This window comes from Lytechinus pictus, chromosome 2 (assembly GCF_037042905.1).
Source record: "Lytechinus pictus isolate F3 Inbred chromosome 2, Lp3.0, whole genome shotgun sequence".
Taxonomy (NCBI): Eukaryota; Metazoa; Echinodermata; class Echinoidea; order Temnopleuroida; family Toxopneustidae; genus Lytechinus; species Lytechinus pictus.
The window spans coordinates 36,907,958-36,935,666 of NC_087246.1; the positions used below are offsets into that span (position 1 = coordinate 36,907,958).

The 27,709-nt window shown below is 37.4% G+C and overlaps 3 protein-coding genes across 4 annotated transcripts; 2 read left to right on the forward strand and 1 right to left on the reverse strand.

Moving 5' to 3' along the window:
- Positions 1–294: 294 nt before the first annotated feature.
- Positions 295–18,884, forward strand: LOC129254290 (probable ATP-dependent RNA helicase DHX35). Of its 2 annotated transcripts, XR_010298429.1 has the most exons (18): positions 295–545; positions 2,604–2,743; positions 3,134–3,304; positions 3,823–3,927; positions 6,160–6,221; positions 6,582–6,755; positions 7,428–7,496; positions 8,305–8,433; positions 8,797–8,975; positions 9,793–9,994; positions 11,152–11,378; positions 12,569–12,663; positions 13,073–13,150; positions 14,528–14,576; positions 14,948–15,182; positions 16,706–16,817; positions 17,408–17,584; positions 17,644–18,884. XR_010298429.1 is itself a non-coding variant. In XM_064115680.1 (17 exons), exons 1-17 carry the CDS (start codon positions 512–514, stop codon positions 17,447–17,449), a joined length of 2,103 nt encoding a protein of 700 aa, XP_063971750.1. In that variant the 5' UTR covers positions 304–511; the 3' UTR covers positions 17,450–18,884. The 2 variants fall into 2 exon arrangements, 1 of the variants encoding a protein (XP_063971750.1); XM_064115680.1 differs by having other exon boundaries at positions 304–545; positions 17,408–18,884.
- Positions 18,295–24,184, reverse strand: LOC129272110 (AFG2-interacting ribosome maturation factor-like). Its single transcript, XM_054909346.2, has 4 exons — positions 23,466–24,184; positions 22,186–22,365; positions 21,279–21,394; positions 18,295–20,194 (listed from the first exon to the last, which is right to left on the reverse strand). The coding sequence occupies exons 1-4, from the start codon at positions 23,780–23,782 to the stop codon at positions 20,154–20,156; spliced, it is 654 nt and encodes a 217-aa protein (XP_054765321.2). The 5' UTR covers positions 23,783–24,184; the 3' UTR covers positions 18,295–20,153.
- Positions 23,556–27,679, forward strand: LOC129272099 (small ribosomal subunit protein uS17m-like). Its single transcript, XM_054909335.2, has 2 exons — positions 23,556–24,039; positions 26,113–27,679. The coding sequence occupies exons 1-2, from the start codon at positions 23,929–23,931 to the stop codon at positions 26,446–26,448; spliced, it is 447 nt and encodes a 148-aa protein (XP_054765310.2). The 5' UTR covers positions 23,556–23,928; the 3' UTR covers positions 26,449–27,679.
- The last annotated feature ends 30 nt before the right edge of the window (positions 27,680–27,709 follow it).

Sequence of the window (27,709 nt, forward strand, 5' to 3'; positions counted from 1 at the left end):
AGAGTGAGGAGTGAGACTCATGGCCAATATATAATTTAGGAGTCAAAATGATTGAGATCAATAGAAATTAAAATGCATACAATTTTGAAAGCAAATTGTAGAGTGAGGAGATGAGTGCCAGGAATGAGTGAGAGTTGGCAGCCCTGTTATGAATAACAACCTTCAGACTTAACCTTGCATTATGAATATTGGACCTATTATGACTAGAGGGCTATAGAGCTGATCAGGGGAGCTGATTCCCTTTCCTTTACAACAAACCTAGGAACTTGCGTACAGTGAATGAAACGACTGTCCCATAAGACTACATGAAAAACTCCGTCCATCGACACCACCGTACACTCGGTGCGGTGAACGTTTACCGAACGACCACAGCTAGGGCTAGCTGCGGGGCCGGGGGCGGCCGGCGTGGCCCGCTGGCGCGGTGATCGTGACATATCAGACGGGGTGTTTTGCTGAGCCGAACTCGGGATTCGGAAAAGGTGCATGACATTTCTACCCATCTAACACAGAGATGGCAGCGCCCGTTCCCAAGTTTTGGAAACCAGGTGAGGAGAAAACAAAGCTACCGTACTGGTATGCCTATTTTTTTTTTTAAGAGAAGACGAAGGCTAGCAAAAGCAAAACTAAAGTAAAGCCAAGGCTTTTTTTTTCTTTATTTAGTTTTTAAAAGGGACAGCGGACCAAGGCAGGGCAAGGGGGCTCCGCGGCGGCCGGCGGAGCCCCCTGGCCCTGTCTCGCCCTCTGGAATAGCCCCAAACTTACCTAGGAGTAAGACCTCAGAATAAGGCCTGAGACGAGACTCCCACATATAGCCTATATAGATACTGGTAATGTCGACTACAATAGAGGCGCCGGTCAGCAAATTGGGATCGTCCCAGGATTATAATACAGGCCTGACAGGGGCTGTCTCACTCGGTTTTCGAAGATTTTTATCCACACAAGAAATCTAGGAAAATTCATTCACCTTTCAGTTCCGAGTGCGCTAGTCAATGTAAACATATCAGGTTTCAGAACGAGATCATTGGAATTAGACGGCAAGTTGTGAAAAATAGACGGTGAACTGGGGGGAATTGAGGTCACTGAATCTATTTTAGCGTTGGCACTCTCAGTCTCAATTCCCGTAATTGCCGTCCATGTCCCTCAACTTCAAGGGTAAGTGAAGAAAAACTGTCCCCCCAAAATAAGTACAATCTCAATTTATCAAGACATGATTTGTCTTGGTTTATGAGGATATCCTTGTTTTCTGGGACAATCCCAAGTTTTGGACAGGCGCCTCTACTGCTAATGGTGGAGGTTCGACTGACGCTTCTATAGAGAAAAGGGTGCGCTAGCACATCTTTGATTACTGCTAGCCTTAATTCCCCCTTTTAGACTTTTGATTAGGCAAAAAGGGGCGCAATAATGAAAGAGAAAATGATAGTGAATTTTATCCGCTGACCACCTTTCCGGAATGTGTGCTGGAAAATAACGAATTTTTACGACAAATTTTAATTAACATTCAGCAGAGTGGCGAACGTGATTTGCTGGCACGTTTGTATGCTCAGACTCGACTCGGTTGTATATCACAAACATGCAGCGAACGATCGAAAAAGAACCTGATCCTGAATGTTTGTCATAAATATTTGGTATTTTCCAGCATATATTTCGGAAAGGTAAGCTGATTATTATTTTCTCTTTATTATTGCGCCCCTTTTCATCATAGATGCTGTAGTTAAGCGTCAGCGGAGCATATCCCTGACTAGACCAAAAGCTTCAGTCTCTGTACTTTGGTTGTTCCGCTGAGCTGCGTTGGCTCCACTCGCCAATACATAGGATGGTAAAATGTCAGAAATCCCCAGAAACGACGATTATTCCTGTCTAATCCCTGACAGAAATAGACTTAAATCGGTCTACGCTATGCCTAGCCTGGCCTGGGTTTCTGTATATTTTGCTTAATGTTCACTCCATGGTTACTGTAACAATGATGCACTCTATAGGCAAAGGAAAATGAGTGTGGAATATTGTGTTTAAAAAGAAAATCCACCTTTTCGATAAGTTTGTTAGAAAGCAGAAAACTTGAGAAAAATATTGTTGAATGTTTGATGAAAATCCATCTAAGAGTCTAGGGACTAATGACAGAATTATGATTTTTTTAAGACTTTGTTTTTGTGAGACCTGTATCAGACAAGCTTCTCGAAGACCTCCAATGATGTGATCATGTGGCATAAATTCCCAAAATGCAATATTAAAAAAATGAAAGTGATTTTCTTTGTTGGTGATCATTAGACACATTTCATTGAGTTTCATTTCATTTCCCTTTCTAGTATAAGAAAAATATCTTTATTCATTTATGTTTTGTTACAAAATTGGATTTATATTTGGAATTTGGCCCTATATGGGGGAGCTGCTTGCATGCATGTGATGTCACATTTCATTTGGAAGCGTTAAAAATCCATAACTCTTATCTGATGTATTTTTATCAAACTATCAATATCTTTCTCTAATTTTTCTGCTTTTATTAAAACCAAGTTATTGTAAGGGTGATCTTTCCCTTTATAAGCAAATGCTATTGAAATTGTGTTGCGAACTGTCAGTTGTACATTTACTGTTAATTTTTTATGCAGGAACTGCTGCTCCCGGGGAAGGCTTGAAAGAGGAGAGATCTGGCGGTGGGAGTGGGGATGGAGAGACTCGGTGTGTTGTATTCAACCAGTATGTATCTCTCTCAATCGAACAACAGAGACAGAGACTACCAGTATTTAAGGTGAGCAATGCCGCATTCTGCTTATTTCAATTATTATTGGAGGGATGGGGGGGGGCAGGGAGTGACTGCCTTTTAAAAATATTTTTAAGTGATATAGATAATTATGCATATAGAGGAGGGAAGGAAGGGAGAATGAGAAGAGAGGGTTAGTAGTTCATAGAACTTTGGTTAGATCTGCTTGGCATGCACCAACTTTCCACTCCTGAAGGTCCAGGGATCCCTCTATTGATTTGAAATTTGCTGAGTGGATTGGCACTGGGTTGGGGAAGTTGGGAGTCAGTTCCTCGACTTTGAGAAAGGTTTTTTCCTTTTACCAAAAGCCAAACTGAACTATCTCCAGACGGGCAAAAACTTTACCTTTCAATTGTATGTTCCCCCTCCCCTGTACAGCATCGGAACCATATCCTGTACCTGCTAGAGAAGTACCAAACCCTGGTCGTTGTAGGTGAGACAGGAAGCGGGAAGAGCACCCAGATTCCGCAGTATCTTGTAGAAGCAGGTTGGGGAGCAGAAGGCCATGTCATAGGGGTCACTCAACCCAGGAGAGTTGCTGCTGTTACAGTGAGTGGAGCTCGAAAATATATTTCAAATGACATGTTTTGGAGATGTTTATGTACTCGTATAATGTGAACACTCGTCATAGTTCAACCTTTTTTTTAAACAAGACCTTTGTAATGTTGATATATTTGAATGAGTTTAGGAACCTGAATGGTTGTGTATTAAAATGTTCATATATATGAATGATATAATTTCCTGTTCAATTATTTGATTTGGTACATTGGAATCCATGCTTTCTTTTATTTCTGATTAATATATTACGTGTGTTTTTTTTCTTTTCAATATTTGATATAAATTTATCTGCTTGTTTTTGTTTTTTTTTTACTTTAATTTACCTTTTCAATTTTTTTTAAAGAAACTGTGAGGTTATATGAAATAATAGTACAGAATTTAATAGAAATCATTCACATTTGTATATTGTCTTGAAAACAGAGCATATCTCAATGTTTAAAAATGATTCATCATTCCCTCGGGCTGACAGAGTCCTATCTGACATACTCTTGTTTTCATTTGAATGGCAGGTAGCCCAGAGAGTTGCAGAAGAGAGAGGAGCCATCATTGGCCATGAGGTTGGGTATGCCATTCGCTTTGAAGATTGTACTGATCCACAGTCTACCAAGATCAAGGTTAGGGGGACGAATGATGTTCTTGTCTTGTAATAATAATAATAATAGCCAATTTTTATATAGCGCTTTTCCCAGAACGACTCAAAGCGCTTTACAGCATATTATTACCCCGGTCATTGGATTCATTTCAATCCCGCACGAAAAGTGCACAATTCCCACTCCCTGGGGAGCATTCCTTGCATTCATCGCAGCCTCATTATGGCGCTGGCAAATTCAAACATACAATATCTTTCGCATCCTACCGGGTACCCATTTAGCACCTGGGTCGGGAGTGGCAAAGTGTAGATTAACGCCTTGCCAAAGGACGCTAGACCACGGTGGGATTCGAACACACGACCCTCTGTATACAAGGCGAGAGTCAGAACCACTACACCACGGCTCTTCTAGGCTTGTTTTATTTGTTTCACCTTGTAAGCTAATATTCACATGGACAAAAAAAAAGAAAAAAAAGAGATAGTGTTACATTTGCAGGAATGGGGAACAGAGTGCATAAACAAATTATGTTTGAAGTGCAGAGTTCCTTGAATAACATAGTAGATCAGTGATTCGTAAACCATGGTTTGAATTAAAGCATTCATAGTAACTGAAACAAGAACTAATTAGTTAACACACACACGAGATATAAAATTATGCACATGGGCCTGTTGCATAAAACTTTTTACCTGAGAAAACTCTGGTAAAAACTGAAACTCAGGTAAAAACTGAAAACTAAGGTTAGTCTGATTTCTGCCATTGACTTTAACACAGGGCAAAAACTCCGGTAAAAACAACCTGAGTTTTCTCAGGTAAAAAGTTTTATGCAACGGACCCCTTGCAGCATATTAAGATAAAGAAATACACATTGCTCACATTAGAGAAACATGAAGACATTATCATGCACCTCAAGGCTCAAGATAGGTACTGCACATTGATGTCCTTATACGTCTAGTACATTATAATGGTATATTTTGAAGAAAAAAAAATCAATTATCAAGCGTCTATGCCTGAAGATGCGGTCTCTGTAGAAAGATATGATCAGCTCCAATTAATCTGTTAAACCCATCGTCCCATATTCATGAAGGTGGTTTAAATTTAACACATTAGTTAAAGGTCAAGTCCACCCCAGGAAAATGCTGACTTGAATAAATAGAGAAAACTCAAACTAGCATAGTTCTGAAAATTTCATCAAAATCGGATGTAAAATAAGAAAGTTATGACATTTTAAAGTTTAGCTTATTTTTCACAAAACATGTGATAATGCACAATTAGGTGAGTCAGTCGATGATGTCCATCACTCACTATTTCTTTTGTTTTTTATTGTTTGAATTATACAATATTTTATTTTTTACAGATTTGACAGTAAGGACCAACTTGACTTAACCATATAGTATTAAACAATTTAAACATGTTCAGAGAGGAATTAATTGTTGTATCACTTGACAATGAGGAGAATATAAGAATATTTCATATAATAAAATACAAAAGAAATAGTGAGTGGATGACGTCATAGTTTCCTCATTTGCATACCAGCCAGGATATGCATATAACTGTTTTGTGAAATTAAGCGAAACTTTAAAATGTCATAACTTTCTTATTTTACATCCGATTTCGATGAAATTTTCAGTGTTATGCTTGTTGGATTTTTCTCTTTTTATTCAAATCAACTTTTTGTTGGGGTGGACTTGTCCTTTAAAGGACAAGTCCACCCCAACAAAAAGTTGATTTGAATAAAAGGAGAAAATCCAACAAGCATAACACTGAAAATTTCATCAAAATCAGATGTAAAATAAGAAAGCATACGATGTCAAATGATGACTCCTATTTTCCTGAATCTGTGCAATGCATTGAGGATTAAGTGACCACATTTTGTGGTCTTGCCCATTGATTTTGGGTGCTGAACTCAAATACTCTTACAAATTATCAGGAGAATCAGAAGAAGAGTATAAAGTCTACATTCACTCTGTCCATTTTTATTGCATTAATATTTTTTTGTCATTACCCAAAAATATTCTTGAAATCTTTTTTTTTTAATACAAATTGGCACATTTATAACATCTGAATATATTCTTTTTCAATCACTATTTATTTCTGATACATAAACTGTTAAGGAACAAAATGTGCCAACGAAAGAAAAGTTATGTTGCCAATTTGAAGAAAAAGAATGGTTAAATAGGGTTGAAAATAATTTATCCTGTGAATGAGTCTAAAGGATGGTCAATTATGTTGTGTTTTTTTGTATTCATTTGTGGACAGTTTATGACAGATGGGTACCTGCTGAGAGAAATGATGAGAGATCCCCTCTTAAAGAGATACAGGTAAGAATAATAATTTCATTCATTTATTTATTTGTTTATTTTTTGTCTGGGATACAATGATCAGAATATCCTACAATCATGTTTCAATTTTTGCTCATCATCCACTCGAGGTGAAGGCAAGACTACTAAAGGAGTCCAAATTGCATCCGTTTGCTGTTTGTCTGTTGTCTATCAGTTTATAATGCAAGACTTTCTTGTGGGTGATAACAGAGATAACTGAAGTACCACATTAAATATCATGCGTGCATTGTCACTAAGCTTGATGCTAAATCACACTTAATTCTTTGGGAAATGCTTCCCAAAACTAAATTCTATCTCCAATTCGCTTTCATTTCCTGATCACCATCACTGTATACACAGTGTGTTGATGCTTGACGAAGCCCATGAGAGGACCCTTTTCACAGACATCATTGTCGGGCTGCTGAAGAAGATCCAGAGGAAGAGACCTGAACTACGAATCATCATTGCCTCGGCTACCCTCGATGCAGAAGCATTCAGGGACTTCTTCAATAAGAATACCAGCAATGATAAGAGGTAAGTCTAAAAGCAACCACACACCTGACAATTGGTCTTTGATTTGGAGCAAATTGCATTTTGCTTATTTCCTGAAACTATGAATGAGTAGAATATTTAATTTGAGGTTCAAATTAACTCTTTAGAATTTTGTATACTTCCTAGCCTTCATTGTGGAGTGAAGGTCAAATTGGTTTGAAATCATAGCAAATTTTACAATTGCTGTGGCGTCCATACAATTAGATATTGAACTTGATTTTGGTCTAATAGGAGGATAGCATAGCAATTTTCATGCATTTCTCCCAAAGACTGGATCTATTTAGGCATAGACAACTACAGCTACGAACCGGTATGGATACGTTCTCTTTTGTTACATCAAAAAAATAAATGCTCATTTGTTCAATCAGACACTAATTGATGTTAGTTAGACAAGCGTTGGTATCTTAAAAATGCAATAGGGTCTTGGCCATAATGGGAGAAGTGGGGTGCTATTCATAACTGATTAAGAGGGTAATTGAAAAGTAAAAAAAAAAATAACTTCTCAATATGAAAATGATTATCTTAATGTAAAATGTGATAATTATACCAATGGCTTTGATTTTGATTGATAAATATTTTAAAGAATCATTATTTTTCTTTATTCCTCTCCCTCCTGGATTTTCCATCTTGTTTGCTCCTGCTTGTAATTTGAAGGGAGGATACTGCGACTATTCTCACTGTCGAAGGAAGAACTTATCCGGTTGACATATTCTACTCCACAAGGTTAGTATGAGCGTCATGGTCTTGTGGTTTCAAGCCTCCCCTTTCATTCAGAGGGTTTTGGGTTCAAATCCCATCCTTGGCATTATTTCCTTCAGCAAGAAATCATCCACATTGGGATAGTGTATTCCCCGCGAAAGTTGAAGATTTTTTTCGGAATAAGAAAGGCATACATGATTCATTTTACAGCTATCCCACCCCCCAAAAAAAACACAATGACAGAAAACACAATGCATGTATGACTGCATAAAACTATTAACCTAACAGGGAAACTCTCAAATTACAGGAGACTTGTATGCTGATTTTTTTATATGCCCGTCCTAGACGAGACGTATTATGGTATCACGCTCGGTGTCCGTCCATCCGTTAAAACGCGATAACTTCAGTTTAATTTAACCAAGGCTTGTATAATTTGGTGTGCATGATACTAGCATGGGTCCCAGGAAGCCTATTGATTTTGAGGTCAAAAGGTCAAAGGTCAAGGTCACAGTGACATGTTTTCATCTTATCCTTCTGAAGTCCTTGTAAACACGATAGCTTTAGTTTAACTTAACCTAGACTCATATAATTTGGTGTGTATGATACTAGCATGGATCCCAGGAATTCTATTGATTTTGAGGTCAGAAGGTCAAAGGTAAAGTGGCCACCTTCCAGTTTTTCTTGCTTGATCAATAACTCCATTTTCCGCGTTACAGGCGGGCGTATTATGTGCTCGCCTAGCGACACTCTTGTTACAATTTAAAGCAGTTTGGGATTTTGTAAAGCACACGACCGAGTGTTTATTTTTTACACATTTTTTTTTCATTACCAGTCCTGTACCAGATTACCTGAAGGCCATGGTTGAGACCATCATGAAGATTCATAAATCAGAACCAACTGGTGACATCCTTGCTTTCCTTCCGGGTCAGGACGAGGTCGAGAATGTCCTTAGAATGGTTATGTAAGTCACAAGAATCCTCTTTACTGACTTTCCGATGCAAGGACGTTGCTTCCTGTAATAATGATCCAATTTGTTTAGAAATAAAGTTGTTCTACCCTTTGGTAAATGGTTGTTTAATCATGGGTATTTTGCAGTATGGTAACTCTGCCTAGGTCAAATCTTTTAAAAATACAAAAATTAGTGATATATCTTCTGATCTTTCAATGATTATTCAGTTAAATTGGCTAACCCAAATTGATATAAGCTTTTGTCTATTTTTTTTTAAACCTCCCGATTTTGGGGATGCCATCGCGGTTTATTTTCCAGAAAATTCTGTACCTGTACTAAAGTTCCTGATTTAAATTTACTCTTCAACCCAAACAGAGATCAAATCCGAGGACTACGAGACAGCTCCATGAAGATGATGGCGCTGCCTATGTATGGCAGTCTCCCTGCCAAGGATCAGATGAGAGTCTTTGAACGTGTTGGCAAAAACACCAGGAAGGTCGTCATAGCAACCAACATCGCAGAGACATCCATCACTATCAATGGGATTGTGTATGGTATGGAATTAATGCTAGTTTAACAATCTCAAAATGTGTTCAAGCCGAATACAGTGAAATGACCTCCCACGGGTCTGTATGTATATATAAAATACCGGTAAATGTGCCCAATAATTTGGGTGTGAAATAAGCCAAATAATCATGGCATTTCAACTAAATGTTGGGTCTTTTTCCAAGCAATAATGATGCACTGTCCCACATGTGCTTATCTGCGTTGGCAATCTTCAGTGTGCTTGGCTTTCAGCGTAGATTTCATGATTTCACAAAGTCAGGTTTATTTTCATGAGCCGGATCTAGACCCATGATGGTATGGTGGTAATTAGCCCTGATTGTACAGACTTTCTCATGGAATCCTGCAACCTCATTCATTTAGCTTTAGGTTTATGAATCAATTTAACTTGTGTCAGTTTATATCTATGTAGGGGATTCCAATGTCTTACAGTAAATATCAGTTAAGAGGATGCCTTTTCACAATATAATTTGTGGCATTTTCGTCCAGTGTTCAAAATTATTCGATTGCACTTGTGGAGGTGCTGTGGCTTGGTGGAGAAGTCTCCAGACTTTGAACCAAAAGGTCTGGAGTTCAAATCCCACCGTGGTCCCCTCACGTCTTTTGGTAAGATGATTATCTACATTTGCCACTCTACACACAGGGGTAGTAAATGGTTACCTAGTAGGAATTCCTGAAGTGATTAAGCACTCTATCTCGGTTGCCATGCTAAAGCCGGGTTAATAGCCTGCATTGCTTTATAGTAAATGTTGCATATTATTACTATTATTTTATTTGTTTAATTATTTTTTGTCACTCGTATTCCAGTTATTGATGGTGGTTTTCTTAGGATCAAGGCTTTCAATGCCAAGAATGGTGTAGAGGGTCTTGTCACTGTTCCTGTGTCTCAGGCGTCGGCCCAACAGAGGGCTGGCAGGGCTGGGCGTGTCAGATCAGGGAAGGCCTATAGACTCTACACGGAAGAAGACTTCAAGAAACTACCCAAGACAACTGTGCCAGAAATGCAAAGGTATGCCATGTAAAAAAATAAGTGACAAGAGAATACTAGGGGTATAACTTTTCCTTTTGAGATAAGGAGGGTAATTTTATAAAGTAATCAACTATTTTGTACGCTCAGCTGTCTGTGGTATCCAATCTTTTCTTCACTTCATAAACTGCTCAAGCCATGATAATTTGAAAACGTTGCACCTATTCATACAAAGAACAAAACTGAGATAAATCCCTTCTGGAAGGTCTTGTATATCGGGAGTTATATTTTTTAGGATTACCCAGAAAAGTAATAATCCTAGATATGGCACAAGTTGGTGTACGTGAATTGTAAATTTCAGCACAAGATAGCTTCCTAGTCTCTGGTCATAAATGTGAGAAAATGATTCTCAACATGAAAGAGCAAAAAGATTCTTGTATATGTATTCAAAGATAAAAAGTACAGCTGAAACCAATAATATCTTTATCATGGTTCACGGGGATTTTATTAATTGAATCTTTATACATAATTTCAATGAAAGAATTGTAATTTCAAAGTTTCTTCATTGAGACATATCAGCGAATACATACTTCATCTGTAAATCCTAGTTGTATGTGATATTTTTAACCAAGTTGAAGTAGGGAAAGTCAATGTATTAGGCTATTTTTATTGGAGGGTCTCATTTAAAAAAAAAACCTTTGAAGTCTCAACTTTCCATGTGTTACCTATTACCAGTACTTGGGACATTACTCTGTGATATCTCTTTTACTTTTTTGACTTTGTGTAATCTCCATTTAACTTGATCTCGTAATAACTTTATTAACCAGTATGATTTTAGAAAGTAATATTGAATTTATTAGTGTCAATTTGGGCCATCCAGACAACCCTGACAAGTTTTTGTTGGTCCACCACTATTCTTAATCTGTATTTGTATTGCATTGTATATACATGTATATTTAATTTTATGGAAAAAATGAAATGAAAATAATAAGTAGTGATATTGAGTCATCTATCAGGAAATAATGCAATCTGAGGTGCACATACAATGTCATTAATGTTAAATTCTGATTGTTAAAACAATTTCAAAATCAGGGAGGCCAAAACTGCAACTTAATGGTTGTTTCTGGTGGATGGTCAACATTTCCTGTGAATTGATCGGTATCTCATAATGCATGGGTATTTATCTCTGAATATTCCAGGAGCAACCTTGGTACGGCCATCCTCCAGTTGAAGTGTCTTGGGATCGACAACGTCCTGCGCTTCCCTTTCCTCTCGCCCCCATCCTCCAAGGCCATGGTGAGAGGGCTGGAGCTGCTCTATGCCCTAGGTGGTCTCACCGACCATGCCAAGCTGTCCGAACCCCTGGGGGTCAGGATGGCCGAACTACCGGTCAATCCCATGTTGGCGAAGATGCTACTTGTATCGGGTGAGTTGAGCCTCATCCAGATATGGTGTGACAAAATTTAGAACTTTTCCATGGCATTTACATAAAGTGCACTGTACTCTTAACCCTTACTAAAACTGGGTGGGGGGTTGACCCCTCGACAAATTTTGTCGCTACGCCACTGTACAAAATTTTTTGACCGCGCTGCTCACCGACTCTTTAATTTCGAGTCTTGCACATCTTTTGAGACCAAATTTGTGACCCCCGTGTACGGGGCCCCGAAATTACGCAATATTTTGTAAGTGCATGTCAGTCCTGAAATTGCTCTAAAACATGATTCGGTGTACAAAGTCAATGCAAATTGTGTTTTTCAACCAAAAATCATAAATTTATGATTATTTTTATTTTTGTTGTTTTAGATGGATTTATTTTATGTTATTCATGAATGCAAAAGGGTCCCCAACAAAGTTCATAAAAAAAACAATAAAAACAAAGGTTTGAAAAAACATAAGAATTAAAAAAAAAAAAATACATAGGAAATAATAATTATTTTTTGGCAATTTTTTGTAGATTTTGGTTAGAAATGTAAAAATTGGTATTCTACTAGCTATACAAAGAGAGTTAAAGGCAAAAACATACACAAAAAGCAAATTTAGGGCAAATTTCATATGCTTATTTGCATAATTAATTAATACAAAAAATATAAGCGATAAATTTTGGGGAAAATTTACTATTCAGTCTTGGAGTTTACATCCGGCTTTACGTGCATGCAAAGTTTTGTGGCGATCGCGCAATCAACGGCCAAGATCTGGGGGGGGGGGTCAAATTGACCCTCCCCAGTATATGTTGGTCCAAAATAGCCCAGTTAAGATAAGGTTAATTAAATCATATTAAAAGAATGTCTTAGTTACATGGACCAACCCATCACCTGACAATGATCATGTGGTGTTATCTTTATGATGTCATGACTGGTGTTGTATGAATGATCATATATGTTGAGGTCGTGAGCCAGTTTAAAAGTTTGTTGTCATGACATGAGATTTCATCATAGTAGGTTCCTTCATAGATTCACTCCCTTTGCAGTAAATACAGACATACTTTTGAGAGCGAAATTCAGAATTCATTTGCATGCAAGTGCAAGCACCAGTTGTCTGGTGGCTTGTAAATGGATGCTTTCATGTCAGATAAGGGAATAATTCTCTACAAAATTACTGTTTGATATTTCTATTCAGGAGAGTTTGGTTGCTCAGAAGAGATACTCACTGTTGCTGCAATGCTGCAAGTCAACAATGTATTCCAGTGTCCTGCCAACCAAAGGAATGCAGCTGTAAGTTCACTTCTTTTGAATGTCATAATATCCAGGTCATATGAATGCCAAGGTCAAGGTCATATGCATACTTTGTTCAACATGATATCCGGTTTGTTTCGATGAAAGCCAAAAGTGAAATAAACATGTTAGTGGAAATTTGACTAAAATCCATTTTGGACATGGTGTCCTTCATGATTTTACAATGCTGTATGGGAAAAATGCTCATATTATTGTTGTCAAATGTCATGAATAACATAGAATTGCCAAAGTGTGTTCCAGTTATGAATGTACTTATCAACATTGCTAACGTTTGCTTTTGTTAATCACTTTAACATAATAATTATCACATGATATGGCTCCAGGATATTACAAACATTTCATTTTATAGGATTATTTTAAATTGAACTGTTTTTTTTTTCATTGTTAGGAAAGAGCTAAAAGAAAATTTGGAGTGAAGGAAGGAGATCACCTGACATTATTGAATGTCCATGAAGCATTCCTGAAGGTAAATATTGAGAAAGGACTAGACCCTATGTTTGAACAAAGATACTAAAAGGGGAAGATCGGACATTTCAGCAATTTTTTTAAACGCTCCCGAAACGCCCGAAAAATGCTCCTGGGGAACAGCGTTGAGTAAGTAAAACAAGGCACATCGGCACGCAGCTGTGTAAAGAAAATATAGGGGGAAATGAGAGAGGTGACTTTGGAGAAGGCTCAAGGGTGGTGCATGGGAATAATTCCACCTTTTATTACCCAGAAACCTCTGAAATATATTCATCTTTAATTTAAGAAAAACAAATTAAAATGTAAAAATTGTCTATTCAACACTTCACCATTTCTCTCATATGTATTGTACACAACCATCTCGCGATAAGCAAAGGTAAATAAAAGTTGTTACTTACTCAACGCTGTTGGGCTCTCTTCCCGTGCGTTTCATGACGCGGCCTATGTACTGTCCGATCTTCCCCTTGTAGTATCTTTGGTTTGAATGACCACCCTTGAGCTAGAGGAATCAGGTCATCAGGAACAGGATACCAGCTACTATTTTAGCTACTGAAAAAGGACAGTTTTTGATGATCCAGAAAAAGTTTGTTTATAGAATTCTTGCATTTCCAACTGCTAACATGCATATGAAGCAAGGAACCAAGTGGCCTCTATGTCAATTCTATGGGAGTAGAGGAATTAAGTAAACAATATTGATGTCACTAGGAGAATATTTAATTTCAGGTTTTAATTTTCTTGACATTTTTATTTTACACTTCTGCCGGAGGCATTATACGTTTGTATGTTGATCACCTATCCAGATATCCCATGTTTTGTTTCTTGGGATATCTGACAAATTGCTTGACAGATCAACTTCAAAGTTAGCTTTTGAATGCTAGTTGGAGTGGCAATGATTTGATTAGCTTTGCAGTTATCAGTGTAAAACTCACAGTGGTCATGTACCTAAAAGTGGCTTATTCTTAAGATAACTTAAAGATACATTGACAGGTCAATTCAGTTCAATTTAACTTAATTTAATTTGATTAGATTTGATTGGATTCTGATTCTATTCCATTCCATTCTATTCTACTATATTGTATTGCATTGTATCGTAGTATTGTATTGTATTGATTTCTATTCTAGTCTGTTCTGTTCTATTCTATTCTCTTCTACTCAACTCAATCCAATTCAGTTATTTACAAGTCACGAGTGAATCTTTGAAAGATTGTTCATAAATGTAGTCATAGAGAAACATGGTTGCAGAAACATCTGTTGGTAATTGTGCATTTTCCAATTCCAAGGGATGATAAATGCAGTCATTTCAGAAAATAAACTCTTGGACATATTTTCAATTAGATATTAGCTTCATCCTTTATCTGCCTTTTTTCTTATACAACAGTACAAGAAGAACTCAAGATGGTGTCGAGAAAACTTCTTGAATTACAAAGGTACGTTTTAGTTTAACAGTCAACACAAAGTTTTTCTTCTTTCACTTTCAGGCATCCAAAAAAGAAAAGAAAAAGTCGTAACTTCAAAATCTGCAACAAGCCAAAATTGTCTTCATTTTAAAAGAAACCTATTTTCATTCTAACTTTTGAAAGGGGATACAAGAGAGAGAAAAAAAAAGAGGGGTGGGGGTTCACAATATAATAGAGTATTCTCCATGAACAATTTGCATCAAGGGGTGGGGATTGCCACCCCAAAGAGATTTTAAGGTCAAGATTCAGTACCTGTATTTCAACATGAGTATGTAATTATTGATTTAAAAACTGATACAACATAGTAAATATATTATTGCGAAACTGTTTTATCCATCCAGCCCTCTGTAGAGTGGTTGTGGTCAGGGAACAACTCAAGAAACTCCTCAAGAAGTTCAAGGTCAAGATGGTGTCAAGCGAGGGTGATGCAGATACCGTACTCCGCTGCATCGTAGCTGGCTTCTTCCCCAACGTCGCTCACTACCACCCCAGCGGGGAGTACAGGACAATACGAGACGACTTTCCTCTTCACATCCATCCATCTTCTGTTCTATACACTCAACCTCCTCCAACGTGGTAAGATAATATTCACTTGGTCTACTGTATTGTAGTTGATCTAATTCTCAGATTCTCTAATGCTAGGAGTCCACTGGACCATGCCAGACGGCACCAGTTGGGGCCATACAAAGTGGCTGTGATGCTTAGTGTCGCTATTAAGGTGCCTAGTGGCGTGCAGTGGCTCAAACTTCCTCCCAACAGATGTGTGGTGGTGCATAATTGGCGCCATTATGCGCCAGTTTGAGCCACTAGGCGCCACGGCCGCTTTGCAGTCGTGAACTGGCTGCCAACTGGCGCCGGCCCAGTGGGTGACATGACATTTCCTCATGTGACATTTGCTCCAGTCACCATATCTCAGAGGGCAAAGGGTTACAGTTAGGATTGTAATAAGAGTTTTTGGTTCAGAATTTGTCTTGTAAATATAAGGATTAGGGTTTATTTAGTTTTGGAGGTTAGGTTATATGTTTGCCTTAACGTGCAGATTTTCCATCAGAGCAATTGTCGCCGGAGCAAATGACATTGAACCACCCAGTGGACTCCTAGCATAACACCATCATGGTTATTTGATCTACTTCCAATTTGGTCTAATTGCCATTTGGTGTACACAACATTTGATCTAGTACCCACTTAATTTAATTCTCACTTAGTCTTTCGCCAGTTGATCTAAAGGCGACCCCACACCTTACGATTGGTCTGCTACCCAATTTCAGAATAAAATGAAGTATAATTTGATGCTAATATTGAGACTTGGAATATCTTACTGTGTAATGTTCTAAATCATCGTACAAATACCTATGTTCAAATCTGTTACTATGCTATCATCCTTCTTAGAATAAAAGCGAATTTAATACTAGTCGTAATGACGTCATAGCAGTCGTACGATTGGCTACGATTTGAAACTAATTGGCCTTTACCCCAAAATAAAGGCTTGCAATCTTTCAAAATTGTTGTATTAGTATTCTTTCAATTGATTTTTAACTCAAATAAAATGATATGTTCCATTCACATTTTCAGAAAATGAGCAAAATGCGATTTGTTCTGAAATCGGATCGCGAACAGTCGTAAGGTGTGCGGTGGCCTTAAGTTTCACTTTGTCTACTTATTATTATTTTACTTTGTCAAATGATAATTTAGTTCAGAAAAATATTATCTGACCAGAGAGACTAAGTGAATATTATTATTAGTGGATTTATCACAAAAAAAGTGTCAAGTGACCTAAACTTTCTGTTATCCAATCACAGAAGTATTAAGGTTAGTGCTCAAATGTGCTTGCTAGCGCTCGCTATTTGCGTATAAGAATTAAAACATGAGAGGCTACTAGATACCCCAAAATTCAAAATTCTGATTTTCACTAAGAATCTTAATGAATCAATAGTTGAAAAGGATTCAGTGGCCTCTAAGTAGAATTTATATTATTGACACTTTGCCAGGCTTTAAAGCAAAAGTATCAAGTTTTTATTTGTCGGAAATGTGAGAAACTCACTTCTTTGAACTGCATATCAATTGGTTCATTTTTAATACATTTGTTAATTCGTTTGTAGGGTGGTATATAACGAGGTTCTTCAGACCAGTAAAGACTACATGCGAGATGTAACAGCGGTAGAATCATCATGGCTGTATGAGTTAGCTCCCCACTTCTACCAATTTGGAACGGTGAGTTCAATTTTCTTCTCTTTATAATAAAAGTAGTAATAATAATAATAGGTGCATTTACATAATGCAGCTACTACGTGCATGTACCCTACTGGATGTAATACTTGGTATCATCTTATTACCCCGACAGTTCAGCCGCCATATAGGTACAAAAGCAGCAAAGGAATAAATCCAACCGGGTATCCATGCACATCACCTGGGTCAAGTGCGGCCATTGCGGATACTTTCCTCACCCTAATAAATTTACACCTGAAATAAAATTTGAACCAACCACGCTCCAACTGAAAGCCCAGAATTGGAAACACTACTCCAAAGACATTTTCACAAATATTGACTTGTTTTATGTGACCATGTGCATAATGTTATTGATTACACAATATATATCGCACGTCCTTTGAAAATTATCTGACCAATGCCTTGGAATTTGAAGTATGTATGACACTTTATACAATTTTGCAAATGTATCTTTATATTTGAGGTAGATAGTTGATACTGTATTTGCAGTTTCAGATAATTCTTCTTCTTGCTTCCAACACATAGTATGAGCTTCAACAAGAAATTAACAAGTAATTTTTTTTTTTCCAATGCAGGACAATGAGATAGCTTCCAAACGCCAGAAGATAGAGAGGTGACACAGGGACAGCTAGTGCCTGAACTTTAGAGAAATCAAGACTCCTGAGAAGAATAATTCTATATGTGACGATCATGAGGGCGATTTCGCTGACTTTACCCTTGGAAAAAGACTACTAAGATGTGATGTCACATTGGCGCAAATATTCACTGCTGAATGATATGCACCGTATAAGCTAAAACAACAGCAACACAGGCATATCTCCCAGTGGCAACATGCTGTAAACATTGTGTCTCACATTGCAGGGGTTGCTTAGTCTGCAAGCACAGACTCAAATTTGACACTTAAACAAATTATACCTTGTCAAGAGTGAATACTAAACTCCAAGCTATACGTCTGTGTAGAGGCAGCCACGGTACATCAGTGAATCCAGTCTCACTAGTTCAGACTCTGCATTATGCACTTTGTGGAAACAACAGGTCTGTGCCTGAAGACTAGTGGTTGAAGGTGATACAAGGCCACGGCCCTAAACCACTTATATATGTCTGGTGCAAGGATTTGTCACTTGGAACCATCACTATGCCAAAGCAAAAGACTCACTGCAAAACCATCACTTTGGTACTCCAGTTATACCCGTCCTCTGCGTTGGTCCAGCTGCCAATGAATATGCATATGATGCCATAATCTCATAGTGCCCTCTTTTAGAGGACATAGTGATATGCATAAACAGAGTTTATAAACAGAATGGCACATGTAGATTGTCTTGCCAAATGTACTAGTAGTACTACTGTGGGATTTGAACCTTCCCTAGTTCATAGACCAAGAGCTTATATCCGTGAACAAGGGAAGGTTCAGGGTTCAAATGTTTTCTTGCAGTGATTGCTTCAAGAATTTTCTTTCTGTTTTACACCTGAAGCATAAAAAAAATAAAAAGGGAATTCAATTATGTGAAAAATACTAGTACATATATTGAAATGTGAAGTGTAAACAAATTTGTCATATTTGACTTCCCATAATTTGAGCAAAGACTTGGTGAATTAGATTATGCTAAACCAGAGTTCAGCATACGAGCCATCGGAGCAAACTTCTTCGGTAAATACATGTATACTGTGCATTCGAGATGGTGATATTGCTGTTTCTGGCTTTCCTTTGTTTACCGTATTGTAGTTGAATGACACCACTTTTCAGACAAAGGTAGCCAGCAAACAAATGCTAAAGCTTTTCATAGAAAATGCAGCCAAGGCTTCCACACAAACAAGTGGCCAGCAAGGCTTGTCATGTAGTTTCAAGACCAAAGTAGCCAATTGGGCTTGTTAGGGCTACTTTTCCAGAAAAAAAAAGGTTGCCAACAACTGAATAAGGCCCTTTGAGGCTATTTTTGCAGACAAAAGTATCTAACATTGCTTGTGAAGACTTACATTGTTGTATTATTGAAGTTGTTTCTCCCCTATTGCTTTAATTCTACCGAGGATGACAAATAAATAAACATAAATCAATTTCTCCTTGTATTGATTTTATTCATTGCGAACTCATAAAAATGTGAATATTTGAAGATCAAAACAAAGTATTAGATCTACTTTGTATTGGTACATGAAACATTTAATTTCTTAGAAAATTTGGCTGAATGCGTAAGTTTGATTTTACAAAGAAAACCAGTGCAGCCAATGTTTAAATTTCAAATTTTCAGATTTTTTATTTATGTGGTGGGATGGCAAAATTCAAAGCTCCCCCAAACTTCAAAATTGCATTGCCATACATAGTTTGTTTTTATTTTCTGTCCAATTTTGAATCAGTGGATAGGCTATCAAGTGGTTATTCAAAACTACACTCTCTAGAAGCAATCTATATGCTTTTCTTGGTCATGCCCATACTACATATTGCAATGATTGCATGGATGAAAAAAAGCTCTTTCTTGTGAAAACTAGATTGCCTATTGTAGTCTCTTTACAAGATTTTGTTAGGTGCTGACTAACTAATGAACTGGAAATACACATCAGCACCCCCCCCCCCAAAAAAAAAAAATATATATATGTGAAATATATGCTTTATATGGGACAAAACATAAATTTTTAACCCTAAGAATTCAGCAGTTATTAATACAGTCCCATAAGAAGAGAACTCCAACATAGTGGACCTTTACTATAGTTGTTTGACTGGTTCGACTTTACAAGCTTTGTCTATTCTCAAATGGTCAATCAAAAACCAAATGGGAGAATTTCTATAAACTTATATAATCAGAGCTGATGGCACATCATGATTGTAAAGACCTTTCAAATGATACCAGCTTCATCTTTTATACTTTGAACAGTAACAAAAAAGTCATCATCCCTCAAACTTGAGCTGCAGAACTTATTTTGAGGGGTTTAGATTAAAAAATAGACTTGCACACCACTGGAAATAAGCTTTTGAGCTTCCATTGGTTATCCACTCAAGCATGCAGGGCAAATGAAATAAATCACTTGGAATTCATTATTTGGTAAAACTCAAAAAAGTTGAGTCAGGTTATTAGCAGTATCCACCAAAACAGAATTAGTATCCTCACTGTCAATTCTAGGTAGCACTGCAAGATAGTTGAAGGATTATCAGATTTTATTGTTTTAACCTCTCCATCTACCTACATCTCTGAACAACATAGCAGTGCAATGTCTCCTAGGGACTCGAATGGAGCACCCACGTTCTGACCCACTTTTGGGGTGATAGGTCAGGCATTCTCTTGAAGATCCAACCTTGTCTGTGTAAACCGTGGTACTCTTAAAAAAAGTCCCTCATCCATCTGCCATGAAGAATGAAACATGTGCCAGCACATCTGAAAAGAAATGAATGGACAAGCTTTTTGATAAAAGTCAAAATCATTTGCAGAAAGTGCAAATGAAAGGAACCATATTCTACAATGGACAAATTCGTTGTCTAAGTATGGGGACCTGTCATATGCTCCTGCGACATTTGCTTTTGTCTTTATATCTCAGAGCCATAGGATTAGAATTAGGACTGTAATTAGAACTGAGTTTTGGGCTCAGATTAATCTAAAGATTAGGATTTATGTGTATTTAGTTTTGGAGGTTAGGTTTTATTTTTGGCTTTATGAGCAGATTTTCCACTGGAGCAATTGTCCCTGGAGCAAATGTCATGGAACCCTACATATAAATATGGAATAATAGGGGATAGCCCAAAACTTTGCTACAGTCATGTTACCATTAGGCATTTACTGAAACATTACAAATATACTACTTATGATGTAATACAAATTGATTATGTCTATGACATACTTTCCACTTTCTATGGTTAAAAGTGAGAGTTACATAGTCCCATAAAAAAAACCTAGGCAATATACCATAGGGCTAAATTTTACAACATCCTGTCCTGTCATTTTTGAGTCATTAAGTGACAAGAGAAACCCTAAGAAAAAGGAGTACCCTCAATATTATGCCTGGTATACATTTGTGCCCAAGCTTAATCTTGAACAGAAGTCAACAAGACTATAATAAACATCCCAGACATAGTACAACTATATGTTTCTGAGATAGTTTTTCCTCTTTAAAATGATAAAAGCGGTTTGTAACATTTGAGCTTCCATGGGGAATGGATAATAATCTGCTGACACCAGCTTTGTGAAAAGAAATGGAAATATGTTTTATCCAGCTGAATCTATAAAGTTCATCCAATTATGATGTCCCCACATATATAGACGATCCTGAGCCAGTCAATGCCATTGTTGGGCTAGAGAAAAATGAGATGACGACTTAACTAAATATATATGAGGCAATGGGTGGATTTACAGAGATTGCCATTGGTCAGACTCCTGATCGTGATAAAACTCAAATCCATTCTAGGTGATGCACAACATCTGTTACGAGGTATTACTATAAGGTAATACACTCTTTAAAACTCACTCTCAAGAGATTCCTCTGTCTCTTTGTAGCCTTTGTTCCAATTTTTAGATAGATTTTGCATAAGCTCCTCATTTTCGTAGTCAACTGTTGCCAGGACTTGTCTTTGATTCTCATATCTGGTGGAAAATATTGTCATGGAAAACACACAAAAATTTTTACCAAGAGCCCCTTTTTCAAAAAGACTTAATTATGACCAACTCATGGAACGTTGCCTGACCAAAGCATTGCATACTACATGCAACTGTGAATTTCTAGTGACTGATTTCCCAATTCACACAAGGAACTTGTGTTGGTGATAACAGCTTCATAAATTCTAATGAGAAATAACAATACTTAGTTATTTATGTGAATTTAAACTGTATTTTAATGAAATTTATTGTTGAAACTTATCCTTTGAATTAAAGGATTTTTAGCTATTTCAGTCTTTTTTGGCTTGGTCCAGCAGCCTTTACACGCTCTCTCAACATCAACATCACACTGAAAGTCAACGTTTTTTAAACACACTCCCTATGTTTCAGGAAAAGACTTTTACTAGATAGTGACTACTTGGACAATATCATAATATGATTTTTTTTCACCAAAACCCATAATATTCAAATACTACATTAGGTTATCAGAATGACATTTTTTAAATTAATTTGTTATTATTTGAAAATGTTACCCAACACACTTTCCTCACTCTTCTTATAAAGCTTTTGGCCTTATCGTGAAATCTGTCACCTCTCTTCTCGTAAGTGTCGGTGTGTGTGCACTCGTTGTGTACAAAGTCAATGGGAGTGGAAAAAAAAGTCACCAGTGCTGACAAAATAAATGGCAGTGAATGGACTGGTGACTTAAACCAGGATAATGACAAGCTTTTCTCATACAAAACTATTTACATTCTTGTTATATCTTGGCAAAAGGATACAAGAAACTAAACAGGGAGTCCAGATCCTTCAGCCATTCCAGGATATCAGCAATGGGCGGCCAGGTGGCTGTTCCTGTTGTAATCTTGTCCAGTGGTAGATATTCGGCATTCTTCTTGTAGACAGTCACACTGTTGATGTACTGTTGGTGCACTTTGGAATGGATGGCCTGAAGTTCATCTCTATAAAGGTTAAAAAGAATTTTATGTCAATTTTGGTACTAAAAATATTCCTGCCTGCATACCAGTTGATATTCAAGGTTTCTACTAACCTTGATGAGTGAGACTTATCAATCAGATTTGGGAAGTCCACAGAAGTGGGGAAAAAACTTTCATGCCAAACTTATGTCCATAAATCATCTCAGTTAATTGTAAACTAAATTTTCAGAAGGTGGCAGTACATGTATGGCAGAAGACTGCGTGAAATGAAATTACCCTCCATCAAGTACAGACTGCGCAGAGGAGACATGATACAAACCTATAAAATAATTTATGGCATTGATGATGTGAATAGAGACCTATTCTTCACATCAGCTACCACTCAAGCAACGCGTGGCCACCCTTACAAGCTATTTTTGAAAAGGAGTAGACTGGCAGTGAGACAAAACACCTTCAGTGTTAGAGTGGTTAATGACTGGAATTACTCCTTGCCTACTGAGGTAGTCACAGCATCAACAATCAATGGCTTCAAGACAAAGTTAGACAAGTTCTGGTCTGCGTGGCATTATGTTCACGCATGGGAATAGTGCCTATTTCATTCCAATACATTAATTGGCACAGCACATTGCACAAATAGCACAGACTCAGTTTTCGAACTTATAAGCTAGGAAGACAACAAGCTAGGAAGACAACAAGATAGGAAGACAACAAGATAGACCTGGAAACTTGACTGCAGGAACAACTGTATTTTTCCAGTAGATGCGGTATAAAGGTATAAAGGTATGTATGCTGCAGGAGTCTACTCTAGTCTTTATTCTCATATCTATTTACTTAGTTTAGTCTTAGAATTTTAATGATTATAATATTATATTTAGATAATTCCCTCCAAGTTCTCATCACTTCAGACTTGGAATCTACTTGTCTGTTTCCCATAATTACAATTGTAAGTTGTCTTCGTATACGTATTAAGTTCGTTTTTTTAACACTATTATTATTAACAGAGTCAGAGTCCAAGTCGAAAGTCTTTACTTATACTTAGCTTTGAGACATCCATCATGTTCATTCTGCTTCAGGTTATCATTACACTTTAAAATTTGGGTGAATGGGTAAGAACAGCTACTTACATCGCACTTCCAAGTTTCTCCATCAGAAGTTCCATTTCTTGGATCAGTTTGTATTGAACACCCTTGTGAATATCTGGAAAACGTTTTACCAACATGATATCTGGTGTTTGGGACTGAACACACCGTAATGTGCAGTGATACTGCTCAATAACATTTTGTAGTGAATTTATGGATGACGAAGCTGCACTCGAAGTGACTTTCCAGGCGTCTCTGAGTGAATCAATGTTCTTTAGTGATTTTCGAAGTTGTTTGTGCATCAAATCGAGTATTTTGGACGAGTTCGAACTAGCCATTGACGTTGTCGGATTGCGTAACATAACATCAACTTGTGCAAGAAATGTGCGACCGCGCGCCTGACCGACCGACCGTACCCCCGCATGTAATATCGCACGCACCGTACCTATACCGCAGCCGTCGGCGTCGCATTCTCTGATTGAGAAGAAATTATTTATTTTAAAAGAAAATGTCTGGTGCAGCTCGAAAAATACTTATAGGACAGGTTATAGGAACCAAGATGACACGGACTGCAAAAGTGCGGGTTAATAAGTTACAACTGGATCCATTTGTTACTCAGGTAAGCACGCGCGAGCTCGATGGGGGTGCTCCTCGCAAGCAACCGTATTAATTTATTCTCACCCAGCATATGCATACCCGGGTACCCAGAGCTTCGGCGGCGAAGAGACGCCTGAGCTGAGCTGCATGGTCGCTTAAAAACTGTACCAGAATCCCCCCCCCCCCCCCCCCCACTCAATACCAGGAGCGTTGTTGCATGCATTGGCTCTTGCCTGTCTGATAACTTTGCACTCTTCTCTAAGTGTGAATATGTTGGAACGTGTTTAATGTGTTTTGAATTTTGGAATGTAACTTAAAGGACAAGTCCACCCCAACAAAACCTTGATTTGAATAAAAAGAGAAAAATCCAACAAGCATAACGCTGAAAATGTCATCAAAATCGGATGTAAAATAAGACAGTTATGACATTTTAAAGTTTTGCTACACTTCACAAAACAGTTTTCTGAATCTTATATATGCACATCTCGGTTGGTATGCAAATGAGGGAACTGATGACATCACTCTCTATTTCTTTTGTATTTTATTATATGAAATACGAAATATTCTAATTTTCTCCCCATTGTCCTGTGAAACAAAGTTTTATTTCTCCCTAAACATGTGTAATTACCATTGTTTAACTTTAACATTTTATCGTTCAGTCAAGTTTGTCCTTATTGTAAAATCTGTATAAATTGAAATTTGTATATACTTCAAACAATAAAAAACAAAAGAAATACCGTAGTGAGTGAGCGACATCATCGACTCATTTGCATGTAAACTGTCTCGTTCATGTTACTATTTTGTTAAAAAATAAGCGAAACTTTAAAATGTCATAACTTTTTTTATTTCACATCCGATTTTGATGAAATTTTCAGCATTATGCTTATCTGATTTTTCTCTATTGATTCAAATCAACATTTTTCTGAGGTGGACTTGATAACTAACAACAACAATTTAGACTGTCAAAATAAATTCAAAATAGAAAATTTCTCAAGCAACCATGCCCATTGACTCCATGGTCCGTCCATGTCTGATTCTGAGCTGAAAGACAGAAGTGTGATTGTGAAAAGTAAAGATATGTTTGATGACTGGTCAGGTGCAATGGAAAAATATTGCCCTACCCCTTGCCCTGCATGCACCTGGATAGGCTACATGTACCTGAACGTGTCATAATTTATTTTTAATATTGTTGGCTTTTATATGAGCTATTGCTGAATATTAATTAGGGCCAATAAATAAAATATAGATCTATGTAACTTTCATTTGTACATAGATAGCCATTTGCCTTTAATTTTAGTCTTTACTCAGTAGAGGCGCTGGTCAGAAAATTTGGATCGTCCCAGTTTCGACTGTCTCAGTTTTCAAAGATTTCTCCACACAAGAAATCTAGGAAAGTTCACTCACCTGTCAAGTCCTGACAGTCAGTGCACTAGTCAATGTAAACCTATTGGGTTTCATAACAAGATTATTGGAAGATGGCAAGCTGTAAAAAATAGATGGTGCACTGGGAGGAATTGAGGTCACTGAATCTATTCTTAGCACACTATATCCCAGTTACTGCCATAGCTCTGTGTTAAACTGTCCCCATAAACAAGGACAATCTCAATTTATCAAGACATGATTTGTCTTGGTTTATGAGGCAGCTTATGAGGATATCCTTGTTTTCTGGGACGATCCCAATTTTGGACCAGGGCCTCTACTGTTACTATGCCTTTGTTAATCTATGAATTCTGCAGCCTGACAGCTATCACAGATCAGGCTGCCTGATGGTATATTTTCTAGCTAATGAGATATTCCACATACTTGAAGGTGAGGGTGTCACCTCACCTCACTCCATTGCTAATGTTTGTAATAAAATATGCAATTAATTTATGCATAATGCATGCATATTATATTGAAATGAGTGTTAATTTTCATCTCAAATATCAATAAGATGTTCAGTGTATTGATTTATTTCACCATTTCATAACAATGAATCACTGGAAAAATTACAGCCCTAGTGTTAATGGAATCCTGGATGTAAGCAGACCAAGATGTATAACATTTCAATTATTTTTGAAAAATTGACCTTGTCTTTTCTGTGTTTTTCCCTCAGTATTTCCCCAAGCGGTCAACCCTGTTTGCACATGACCCCGAGGAAGCAGCGAAACTTGGAGACATTGTCCTTGTGAAGGAACTACCGATTAAAAAGTCCACCCACGTCAAGTACCAAATGGAGCGTATCATCTACAGCCTGGGAAATGTGACTGATCCAATCACCGGCAAGAAATGCGACTGCTACTCGTATTGGGACGAGGGGGAGGGCTCCGATGGTGCTCTGGTCTCTGATCATAGTACAGATAGTGTGGACAAGGAAGTGGATGTCACAGGTAACATTTCAAGGACGATGGGAGATGGAAAAGATCTCAAAGTTGATGGCACGCCTGTATGAATCCTCAGTTTTACAAGAAGCATTAAAGACGTGTTTATGCCCTGCCTGTTTGAAGGGGGGTTTGTGTATCAATGGGAATCAGCATACTGTTGGACGGTCGGTAGCATACTGTATACAAATCAGATCAACCTACGTTTATTTCCTCATTTTTCAACCAATGCTCTTAAATGATAGCACACACACATTGGTCTTGAAGCTTCGGCCAGAGAACAAAATTGATGAGGAGCTGTCCTATACCTTGGAGGAAGTGGAAATTCTGTCACTAGCATCCTAGAATGTACTATTTTATAGATAATTCTTAAACCTTTTGATAAAACAGCCAAAAGTATCAAATTTTAAAATGGCTAGTTTGTCTTTATCAGTGAATGTGAATGTTTTGTGGCAAACTTTGATCCGTTTGATCCTTGGCAATATGTAAGTGGTGTGTAGATACAATTGTCATTCTATCAGAGTGTCAAGTATAGGCCTGTATTAAAAGAAAATGATAAAAATGATCAATCTGGGTAAGAAACCAGAGGGATTCTGAATGATTCAGGAATTGACTTGGGGGGCGATTCATGAAAGGATTTGATCGACAAGTCCTGTTTTATTTGACGGCATAGTAACTGCTTCTAAGCCAATCAGAATAAAGGAAAGTTGTCGGGTCTGACAACCTGTTAGATAAAAATGTTGATGAAATGCTTCCCTGGTTAAATGCATTATAATGATACAAAATAATACAAATCATTTATAGGGCACTTACATGTACTGTCCAATGGCATTTCTAAGTTTGCTGTTTTCTGTTTAGTATTTGATGAGGCTCTATGTCTCTGAGTAGACAATTCTGTTCAAAGTTGCTGTCACACCTTGGCTTTATTCATAGTGTGAAAGAAATATGCACTCATTGCACTGTACTATACATGTATTAAAGTCACTGCAAATCATGGTTCGAAATTGATGTCCATCTCAGAAGTATTTGTATACAGTACTGTACTTGCCTGAACTTGAAAACCAATCTACATGTTGCTTGGTAGCAAAACTGGAAATGAACTTGAGTCGGAATTGTGATGGTGATACATGTGATGTGAAAATGAATTTTTGTTGGACATTCTTGACTTGAATTCTGGCAAATAAACTTTTGAATGATGAAATCAAAACCTTCAAATCGTCCTTCATTTTCAAAACGAGTTTGCCTGAGCGTTCTTCATTCCTTAAGACATTCTTCATGTTAAATAAATAAGTGTTATCCTGATTACATTTGCAATTTTTATTTTATTTTCCT